Source organism: Gastrolobium bilobum, unplaced genomic scaffold, assembly GCF_033153095.1.
Source record: "Gastrolobium bilobum isolate Gb01-03AN ecotype WA unplaced genomic scaffold, APGP_CSIRO_Gbil_v1 utg18271, whole genome shotgun sequence".
Taxonomy (NCBI): Eukaryota; Viridiplantae; Streptophyta; class Magnoliopsida; order Fabales; family Fabaceae; genus Gastrolobium; species Gastrolobium bilobum.
Window position 1 is genome coordinate 122,050 of NW_026896070.1, and position 10,975 is coordinate 133,024.

Genomic DNA, 10,975 nt, shown 5'->3' on the forward strand with positions numbered 1-10,975 from the left:
AGCTTTGAAGTCACCTTCCTTTACTATTATTTATTATTACTTGTTGGGTTATATAACGTGATAACTATATATCACATGTTTATTACATTAGTCATAATTTGCCCATTACAACCTGAGTCAAAAGTTTATAAAAGTGTATAAATTATAATTAAATCATGGTTTCCGGCCAACTTTTGTTTACATTCCACAACAATTCTATGGTCCCAATAAACAAATGCAGGTGGCATTTTAACATTCCTCGTTTGTTTCTTTTTCCCAAAGGTTGCGCTCTTATTGCATACTTTTGCATGTTGATTTTCTTCGTATGATGTCAAATTCGGACAAAGGAGAAATGTCAATACCATATTCACTTTGACATTTTCAATGTATGTTGCACTGCCGTATCAGGCCCAACTATAATTTGGTCCTGCTCGGTCTTTAATTAGGACTATTGAACTTAATTTTTTGTTTTTTTGTTTTTTTTGGTAAACACTATTGAACTTAACTAACTTGATAGTAATGCCGTCATATTATAAATTTCATTTTATTTATTTATTTTTATTTTTTAGGCCTAGTGGGCCTTGTGGAGCTGCTCCTAGTGGGGCCCTTAAGTGGCCTTCAACTCGAACCTTAGAGTATCGTGTACCAATTATTTAAAAAATTTAATATTATAGATATAGATATTATTAAAATCTCTAACCTATTCCTTTATATATAAGTTTTTTTTTTATTTAAAATGTACAAACCCACCTATTATGTTAAAATTCAATTTCTTTTATTGAAAGAATTGAGATAATATGAATTAGATTTTAAATTATTTTGATATATAACTTTGATATACATCTTGAATCGATTATTTTAAAATTTAAATATAAAATAAAAAAAAAACACATGAATAATTTCACATTCATATTTTTTTTAAAAAGAAAAATAATGAGAATAAGGGTGAAAATTGGGCAAAGACCATTTGTGGGGATCAAACACTTTTCTCTCCTTTAATATTTTTAACAAAGAAAAATAATGAGAATAACGGAAAGAAAATTTGGATAAAGACCATTAATTTGTTGGATCAAACACTATTTCTATCCTTTGCTATCCAGTATTACTTCACCAATTTGTGTCCCGCAAAAACACAGGCTTTCGGTCATAAAAGGTTGGGTTACATATCTCAATTCACCAACTCATCCTGCTTGGTTGCTGGTCAAAACAGGTTGCGGCGGGTCGGGTTGGCCCACCGGGTCAAAAAAAAATTTAACTATTAGGTAGTATTTTATTTGACATTAAACTTTTATGATATCTAAAAAAAAAAATTCTTAGTACTCCCCTAAAAAAATAAAAATAAAAAACATTATTTATGACAAAAGTTATCCATATATAGAGGCAAAAATAAGTTCATACAGAATGTCTGACTGAATATTAGCATATATTTAGGCTTGAGATTGAAAAAAAATTAAAGGGAGTATGAAATGAAAAAAAGTGATACTATAAAATTCATAAAATATAATTTTTTTATTTTTTAGGCTGATTGACCCGCCAACCTAGCATAAAATGGGGTGGGTTAGGTTTTTCAACCCACATTGAAGAGGCGGGGTGAGGCGAGTCAACCTGTTTTTAGCGTGTTGACGACAGGTCAGGACGACACTGGTTGACTCGTTTTGCCACCTCTTTTCGGATGAATGCTATAATATTTAGAAATTGAAGAAAAAAAATAAGAAGCATATTATTCGGTCCGGGTGGACCGTGAATGTTCACCCGATAGGTGATTGATCAATGTTGGATCTGTACGCTCACGGGTATCTATGAAAGAGATACCATATGGGTGTATGGATCAATTTGCACTTAAACGGTATGACGTAAGTCAAGGCGTGGTGTATGTGCACAGTAATAACAAAAGTAAAATGAGTCAAAAGTGTGTATATGATGATTGTGACCCTTATTTATAATGGGTTACCTGGTTAAGACTCCATTTAGTTTGTTATAAGGTTGTTATGAAGTCTTATCCTGTTGTTAGGATTTTGACTTGAGTTCCTCTATCCATCAGTGCTAGTGAGCTTATTCATTTATTAGGTTGTTGGGATAAGGACCCAATATTTTGGTCCATTAACACACATAAAGTGCATATTAGAGTTTTGAAGATTGGGCAAGGGAAAAAGAAATTCAACTCGCACATCTATACATAGTTTTTTATTGAAAAATAACCATTTGTCAACCTTAAATGTGAAAACAAATAACAAGAAAAAATAAAACAACAACATAAATAATCCCTCGAGCAAAATGAAAATGGGAAAGGGAAGGAAATATAATATTATGTACCTTTTAATCATCTCCTATTTGAATATGCATGAAATATTTTTTTTCTTTTCCTTTTGGGACATTGTCTCGTACACCCAAATAAATAGTAGGATTAGTATTTTTCATATTGTAGGAGATAATTTTATCTCATATATATATATATATATATATATATATATATATATATATATATATATATATATATATATATATATATGGGAAGGATCTGTTTACAAATTTTTTTTTCAAATTTTTGTAAATTACACTATGTACTCCCGGGAGAATATACTGTAACCTAGAGTTCTCCCGGGAGAACATAGTGTACTTTGTAAGAATTTGTAAACAAAAAAATTGTATATTTACAAACTTTTTATTTACAAATTCTTACAAACTACACTATATTTTCTCGGGAGAACACTAGGTTACACTATGTTAGGGGAGGGTTATATTTACAAACTTTTTGTTTACAAATTCTTACAAACTATACTATGTTCTCCCGGGAGAACACTAGGTTATACTATGTTCTCCTGGGAGTACATAGTGTAATTTACAAAAATTTATAAAAAAAAGTTTATAAATGGATCCTTATATATATATATATATATATATATATATATATATATATATATATATATATATATATATATATATAAGCGTGTTGGATCCTTATTTCCTTTTTCTCTTTCTTTTATTTACATGGCCTCACATGTGTCCCATACACTTTTATGTATGTGTAGCAGATAAGATTATTTGAAACAACATGAGAAACACTAATCACATAAACATTACCCATAAACTCACCCAAAAAGGATTTGAAAACGATGATGAAGAGCATAGAGTAGGATGCATGTATGTGGAGAAGATTGCAGAGAAAGATGAGTGCGACATGAAAGTTAGATTGAAAAACTAAAAAAAATGAATTTCTAGTCTTTTTCCTTTCCTATGTTGTGCACAAAAAATTGTCTTGGTGATTTAAAAAATAAAAAATAAAAATGTTATGTTCTGCCTTCAAAATCTTTTTGTCTAAAATAACCTGCCTTCAAAATCTTTTTGTCTAAAATTTCGATTATTTTACAAATTAAATAAAATTTCTTATATTGTTTAAATATCTTATTGTTTAGCAAATCCAGTAGTGGTTAAATATTTATATAAGCAAGCACGGATTCTAATCAGTCCAATATGAATAGGATTAGATCGCACATAGTTGACCCAAATCCAATAGTTGTATGGTTTTTGCTGGAATAAATGTTACAAGATGATGACTCCTCGAGATGCTTCGCATTTTTATGGGATGCTCTGTGAGATGGAGGATTTGAGACTGGATGACTTGATTGGCTGGGACGACTTGGGGTACTTATGTAACGCACAACCGCTTCAAGAATCAATGACTATCCCTGCAACATTCCGGGCGCTGACGAGGGCGGGGAGTGATCGCCAATGCGAAAGGGCACAAACAAGGAGCGGCTCCTGACAGGCTTACAGCTGGGGGTTACATGCATGAATGAATCGAATCGACACCCGAAAGAGAGGGATTCCAAAGACTGTGCAGGTGTGAGACTGCACAGTTTTGGATAGCTTATAAGAATTAATTGGTACTACCTATACTAACAAGATGCATCTACTTTTCAGTAGCCCAGAACGGAAGAACTTCATAGTTAAGCGTGCTTGACTTGGAAAATTTTGGGATGGGTGACCTCCTGGGAAGTTTTCTCGGGAAGTGTGCGAGTGAGAAAAAAGCACACTGAAAAGGCTCGTGTTAGTATGTAGGGTTAGTCGTTGATTCTTGAAGCGGCCGGACGTTACAAGTGGTATCAGAGCAGAGCCTCTCTTCCAGTACGGTGTGGTTCGAGGACGAACCAGGCGGAAGCTGGTGGGCATGTAACATCCCGGGCGTTGACGAGGGCGGGGAATGATCGCCGGAGCGAAAAGGCATGGTGCGAAAGGGCACAAACAAGGAGCGGCTCCTGGTAGGCTTAGGGACGGGGGTACATGAATGAATCGAATCAACACCCGAAAGAGAGGGATTCCAGAGATTGTGCTGGTATAGGACAGTACAGTTGGGAATGGCTTATAAGAATTAATTGGTACTACTTATACTAACAAGATGCATCTACTTTTCGGTAGCCCGAAACGGAAGAACTCCATAGTTAAACGTGCTTGACTTGGGGCAATTCTGGGATGGGTGACCTCCTGGGAAGTTTTTCCAGGAAGCTCCAAGTCAAGCACGCTTAACTGTGGAGTTCTTCCGATCCGGGCTACCGAAAAGCAGATGCATCTTGTTAGCATAGGTCGTACCAATTAATTCTTATAAGCTATCCCAAACGGTGCAGCCTTATACCTGCACAGCCTTTGGAATCACTTTCTTTCGGGTGTCGATTCGGTTCATTCATGCATGTAACCCCCCACTGGAAGCCTGTCAGGAGCCGCTCCTTGTTCGTGCCTCTTTGCACCGGCGATCACTCCCCGCCCTCGTGAGTGCTCGGGATGTTACAATCCCCACATACTAACACAAGACTTTTGAGTGTGCTTTTTCCTCACTCGCACACTTCTCGAGGAAAAAGCACACTCAAAAGTCTTGTGTTAGTATGTGGGGATAGTCATTGATTCTTGAAGCGGTCGGGCGTTACAACTTACAAAGCACTCTGATATTCAAGTTAGTATTTGAGTTATAAGCTTAGTTAATATGGAATAGATGTTCGTACTTGAGGTTCAAGCCTCTATTTATATAGTCGTTGAGTGTCCTCCTTATGTCGCCTTAGTATGGCAGCATTTAATCTCATCGATGCGCAGAAGTGGCTCTTGCAAGTTATCCCGTGTGCGATATATCTTTTTGTGGGCTACGCCTTATAGATATAGCTTGGAATAAGTATTTATCCCTTAGCCATTGGCTATTAAGGTGTTTCTTTTTTAAAGTGTCGTATCACAAAAATGTGATATTTTTAAAAAAAAAATAATAATCATGAACCAATTGAACAGTTTATAAACAATGAGAAAACGCCTTTTATAGGACACAAGTTTTTTTAGTTGCTTATAACTATGTATTTTGAAGAATACATAGTTATAATATTAAAGTTATATTTTTTTTCCTCTTCAGAACCTGTCGACTAACATAGAAAATGGAAAAAAACATTACTTTAATATTATAACTATATGTACATATTATGAGCAATTACGATAACACAATTTATTACCCAAAAAAAAAAAAAAAAAACACAACTTGTGTCCTCTAAGACAACAACTATTTTCCCATAAACTATATTTATGTGCTTTCACATTTTAGTATTGGCACTTAAAACACACATATAGAAAGGGGCTCAAAGGTAGGGATGTTAACGGGTTGAGCCGAGCCGAGTCGAGCTTTGGTCTTAAAAGGCCAAGTCTGTGTTTAAATGTGTCAGTCTGACTAAACTTGTTACCTGTTATGAATATAATTAGCGGAATGTGGCCTGGTTTATTTACAAAAAATAAAAGCCTAAATTAACCTGTTTAAAAAAATAAGACAAAAAAATTTATTCAAACAGAATATACAATCAACAACACTATAATTCCATAAATATTGATAAATTCAATGTATATACAAACAACATAATATAGAACAAAATCATCCAAAAGTATGTTTAACTAATAAAATGGGGTGAAATGGATTGAAGAGAGAGAGCTATTACAAGTAGTATAAAAAATATAAAATAAAAATTAATATATTAGACCAGCATGAGAGGCTCTAAGGCCGAACTTTTAAATTAGAGCCTGAGACTTTTTTATTAAACGAACTTTTATACAAGTCGAGTTCCAAAAATCAATATTAGACATGTAAGCTCATATCTTCACGAGCCGAGTCATAGACCATATAGGCCCTGGTTCGTTTATCACACCCGCTAAAAGGAATGCTAACTAGGGATTTGCATAAAAAGAGGCCGTTGAATGGAATACTTTGAGATTCATGTCCAGTTAGTTTCCCGTACACACGGTGTTTTTCTTCCCCAAGCTCGTTTTGACTCAGGAGCCCAGTTATTTGAATGGGCAAACAAAAGAAAAGAAAGCAGCGAAAAAGACAGGGTGATTCACAATTTATGAGTATTATTTTTTTTATTTTTTTTGTATAGTTAGTATTATTTTTCTTAAATACCGTGTGGAAGCTGATATTCATTTCATGGAATTGGTGCTACTCTTGTTTGTATAAAAGCAATATGAGGCAGCTCATAACATTCCATCGCAACACACGCGCTAGCGTCATCATCTCATTTCTTCTGCCACCGAAGCAGAGCCCACACAGCACGAGTTGAGAAACAGAAGATGGTCCTTGCAAAGGAAATTATGGGTTCTTCATTGATAGTTTCTTCCTCAAAAGTGCTTCTGCACAATAGTTTTCAACAGAAGCAGGGCCAGTACTTGTTCCACCCTATCTTGGTTCCTTTGGGAAACAGACGAGTTATGAGGTTGAGGAAGGCTGCGAGGTTTCCGGTGGCAGCTATCGGCGAGGATTTGGTAAAGGCCTCTATGCATGTAGAGAAACCAGTGCAATTCAAGGTTAGAGCTGTAGTGACGGTGAGGAACAAGATCAAAGAGAATTTTAAAGAGACCATTGCGAAGCATTTGGATTCCATCACTGATAGAATAGGAAGAAGAAATGTTGTGCTGGAGCTTATCAGCACTGTGATTGATCCAAGTAAGGCTTTCTCTGCTCCAGGGCCCAGGCAGTGTGTGTCACGTCTCATCATATCATTGTTTCCAATCACTCTCAAAAACTATCATTTCTGTGACCCAACAATTTTCTGTCCTGGATATCATCGTAAATTATACCTATTTCTTCAATGAATTTTTGCTTAATGGTTTGGTTCTTATTCTGCTCTGCTCTGTAGAAACTAAAGCTCCAAAGAAGAGCAACGAAGCAGAGCTGAAGGACTGGTCGAAGAAATCCAATGCTAAAGCAGAGAGAGTTAAATACACGGCTGATTTCGTTGTTGACTCGAATTTTGGGTTTCCCGGAGCTATTACTGTGACAAACAAAAACCAGAGAGAATTCTTCTTGGAAAGCATAACCATCGAAGGCTTTGCCAGCGGAGCAGTTCATTTCCCCTGCAACTCATGGGTACGACCCACCAAGGATCATCCTGGAAAGAGGATATTCTTTTCTAACAAGGTAATCTGTTCTCAACTATTTTTTTTTCTGCCATGCTCAAATCTTAAATAATTTTTTATTTCTGTATTATTTATTTATTATTTTCAGCTTGGACAGGTCAAAGCAATTTCAATTTTAAATTAATAGCACTATTTCTTGAATGCCAACCAACTAGTTGGTTGACCAGGGAAGCCATTTGTTTTATTTTTATTTTTTATATTGAAAATTTCAACTTCCAATTGTTTAGTCGGCTGCTTTATATTTATTTTACATCAAAGAAAACAGGGAGTGGCTGCAATTTGTAATTGAACTCGCAAACAAGCAGCCAATGAAATGAGTTTTGAAAATCCAATTCTAATTGACTAATGCATGGTTAAGGACGGAAAAATTTAGTATACGTGTTCATATTTGTAATATGAATTCGAGGGAGGTTTTTTTTTTTTTTTTCTTTAATATTTTTATTATATACTCCCATTAATACATAAAGAAAATATGACCGTCGCACTCAGGGCAACTGTACCAAAAATGCTCTCGTTAACGACCCTTGGGCTTGAGTTTACGTATCAACCACCGACAGCATTTAATTAATACACCCACTCAGATAAAGATAGCACTAATATATTATGTGATTTAATTTGACAGCCATATTTACCTGGAGATACACCTGCTGGGCTTAGAGTACTAAGGGAGAAAGAGCTGATAAATCTAAGGGGTGATGGCAAAGGAGTTAGAACTTTATCTGATAGAATATATGATTTCGATAAATACAATGATCTGGGAAATCCAGATAAAGGAGTTGAACTTACACGACCAACTCTTGGTGGATCCCAAAACCATCCATTCCCAAGACGCTGTCGCACTGGCCGCGCCCCCACTGATACAGGTAACAACTAAAGCAATCAATCACTATCAGAGTAAAAGTCTGATGGTCTACAGATATTGATTTTGCTAGTAGTATTATTTTATTATTATTTTTTTTCTTTCTAAAATACTTTTATTTTATTTTATTTCGTAATTTGGTTGAAAACTGAGTTTTAGGTAAACAACATTGCTTGCATGTTACAGATATGTATGCAGAGAGTCGTGTGGAGAAACCAGTGCCAATGTACGTACCAAGGGACGAACAATTCGAGGAGTCTAAGCAGAACACATTCTCTAACATGAGGCTCAAGGCAGTGCTCCACAACTTGATCCCCGGTCTTAAGGCTAGTCTTTCCCCTGATAATCACGACTTCAACGTTTTTTCTGACGTTGATGACCTTTACGGTGAAGGGATGCTCATGCAAGAGAAAATCCCATTGCCACAGGGACTTCTTCTTAAGTATGACACCCCCATGATTATTTCCAGTGAGTATCCCCTTGTCTTTTCCTTTTTATTAGAATTTTGGCGTAAGCTAATTTCCTGCATCAGCCCTTTGTAGTAAGATTTCAATTTGTTGGCGTATCATTATTTTGATTGCAAGTTTTTAACATGTGGGACTATAATGTTATATTATTATTATTATAACCCGAGTGAGTGAATATGTATTTACTTTTCTGGCTAGCTGATTAAACTAATGATATCATATGTTTTTAATGTGCAGAGGACAAGTTTGCGTGGCTGCGAGACGACGAATTTGCCCGGCAAGCATTAGCAGGAATCAACCCTGTTAACATTGAGGGGCTTAAAGTTTTCCCACCGGTGAGCAAGCTTGACCCGGAAATATATGGTCCCCAAGATTCTGCACTTAAAGAAGAGCACATTTTAGGACAACTTAATGGCATGACTGTGCGACAGGTGACCCTCAAAATCCTTAATAAAAACTTTTTATATATAACCAAATCCCATGAGCTGGATCTCTTAGTATATATATTGAATTTATTTCTTTGAATTAATTTTTCAGGCATTAGTGGAAAATAAGCTGTTTATGATAAACTACCATGATGTCTATCTTCCATTTCTTGATGGGATCAATGCCCTTGATGGTAGAAAGTCGTATGCTACACGGACCATATTTTTATTGACACCACTTGGCACTCTCAAGCCTATTGCTATAGAACTTAGCCTCCCCCCTGGCGGTCCAAGTTCCCGATCAAAACGCGTAGTTACCCCTCCCGTGGATGCAACTACCAATTGGATGTGGCAGCTTGCCAAGGCTCATGTTTGCGCCAATGATGCCGGCGTCCACCAACTTGTTAACCACTGGTAATCAATTATATAGTTCTTTAAACTATATATATATATATATATATTAGAATATACATTTTCTTTTTTATCTTATATATATTCTGATCGATTATTTTGCTAAATTAATTATACATATATATATATATATATATATATATATATATATATATATATATATAAATAGGTTACGCACGCATGCCTGCATGGAACCATTTATATTGTGTGCTCATAGGCAATTAAGTGCGATGCATCCTATTTTGAAACTGTTGGATCCACACATGAGGTACACATTGGGGATCAATGCTTTAGCTCGGCAGAGCCTGATCAATGCTGATGGAATAATTGAATCTTGTTTTACTCCTGGTCGCTACTGCATGGAGATCAGTTGTGCTGCATACAGAAACTTGTGGCGCTTTGACATGGAGGGCCTCCCTGCAGATCTCATACGCAGGGGAATAGCGATACCTGACCCAACACAACAAAATGGTCTAAAGCTCCTTATAGAAGACTATCCTTATGCAACGGATGGGCTTATGATATGGTCTGCAATTGAGAACTGGGTCCGCACTTATGTGAACCACTACTACCATCATTCAAGCATCATGATTTGCAATGACAAAGAGCTACAAGCTTGGTACTCTGAGTCAATCAATGTGGGCCATGCTGATCTCAGGCATGAAAGCTGGTGGCCCACATTGAACAATAGCGACGATCTTGTGTCTATCGTCACCACCTTGATTTGGACAGCATCCGCACAACATGCTGCTCTTAATTTTGGGCAGTACCCTTACGGAGGTTATGTCCCAAATCGTCCCCCATTAACGCGAAGATTAATCCCAGAAGAGAGTGACCCAGAATATGCCAATTTCATTGCAGATCCTCAAAAATATTTCCTAAATGCGTTGCCTAGCTTGTTACAAGCTACAAAATATATGGCAGTGGTTGACATGCTCTCTACTCACTCACCTGACGAAGAGTATTTGGGGGAGCGGCAACACCCATCAATATGGTCAGGTGACGCAGAGATCATTGAGGCATTCTACAGGTTCTCGGCAGAGATCAGACGAATAGAGAAGGAGATTGAGAGAAGGAATTCTGATACAGCACTCAGGAACCGTTGTGGTGCTGGAGTCTTACCTTATGAGTTACTTGCACCTACCTCCCAACCTGGCGTTACATGTAGAGGGGTTCCTAATAGTGTCTCTACATAAAATACTATCATCGTCAATGGAATACATGACAATGTTCAATTAGTACCTAGGCTGGATTAATACGGTAGGCTTGTATATCAAATAGAGCTCAAGGGTGATGGGGGGATGGATGGGTATCTCTTAATTTGTATAATTATTACAAATAGTATAAGTGATAGAAAAGAAATGGAAATAGAAATAGAATAAGAAGAATTATCTTATTGATAT

At 36.3% G+C, this 10,975-nt stretch overlaps 1 protein-coding gene across 1 annotated transcript; it reads left to right on the forward strand.

Annotated features, from left to right (window-relative positions):
- Positions 1-6,564: 6,564 nt before the first annotated feature.
- Positions 6,565-10,768, forward strand: LOC133297630 (linoleate 13S-lipoxygenase 3-1, chloroplastic-like). Its single transcript, XM_061496797.1, has 7 exons — positions 6,565-6,937; positions 7,131-7,411; positions 8,033-8,273; positions 8,456-8,737; positions 8,974-9,167; positions 9,274-9,575; positions 9,742-10,768. The coding sequence occupies exons 1-7, from the start codon at positions 6,565-6,567 to the stop codon at positions 10,766-10,768; spliced, it is 2,700 nt and encodes an 899-aa protein (XP_061352781.1).
- Positions 10,769-10,975: the final 207 nt, after the last annotated feature.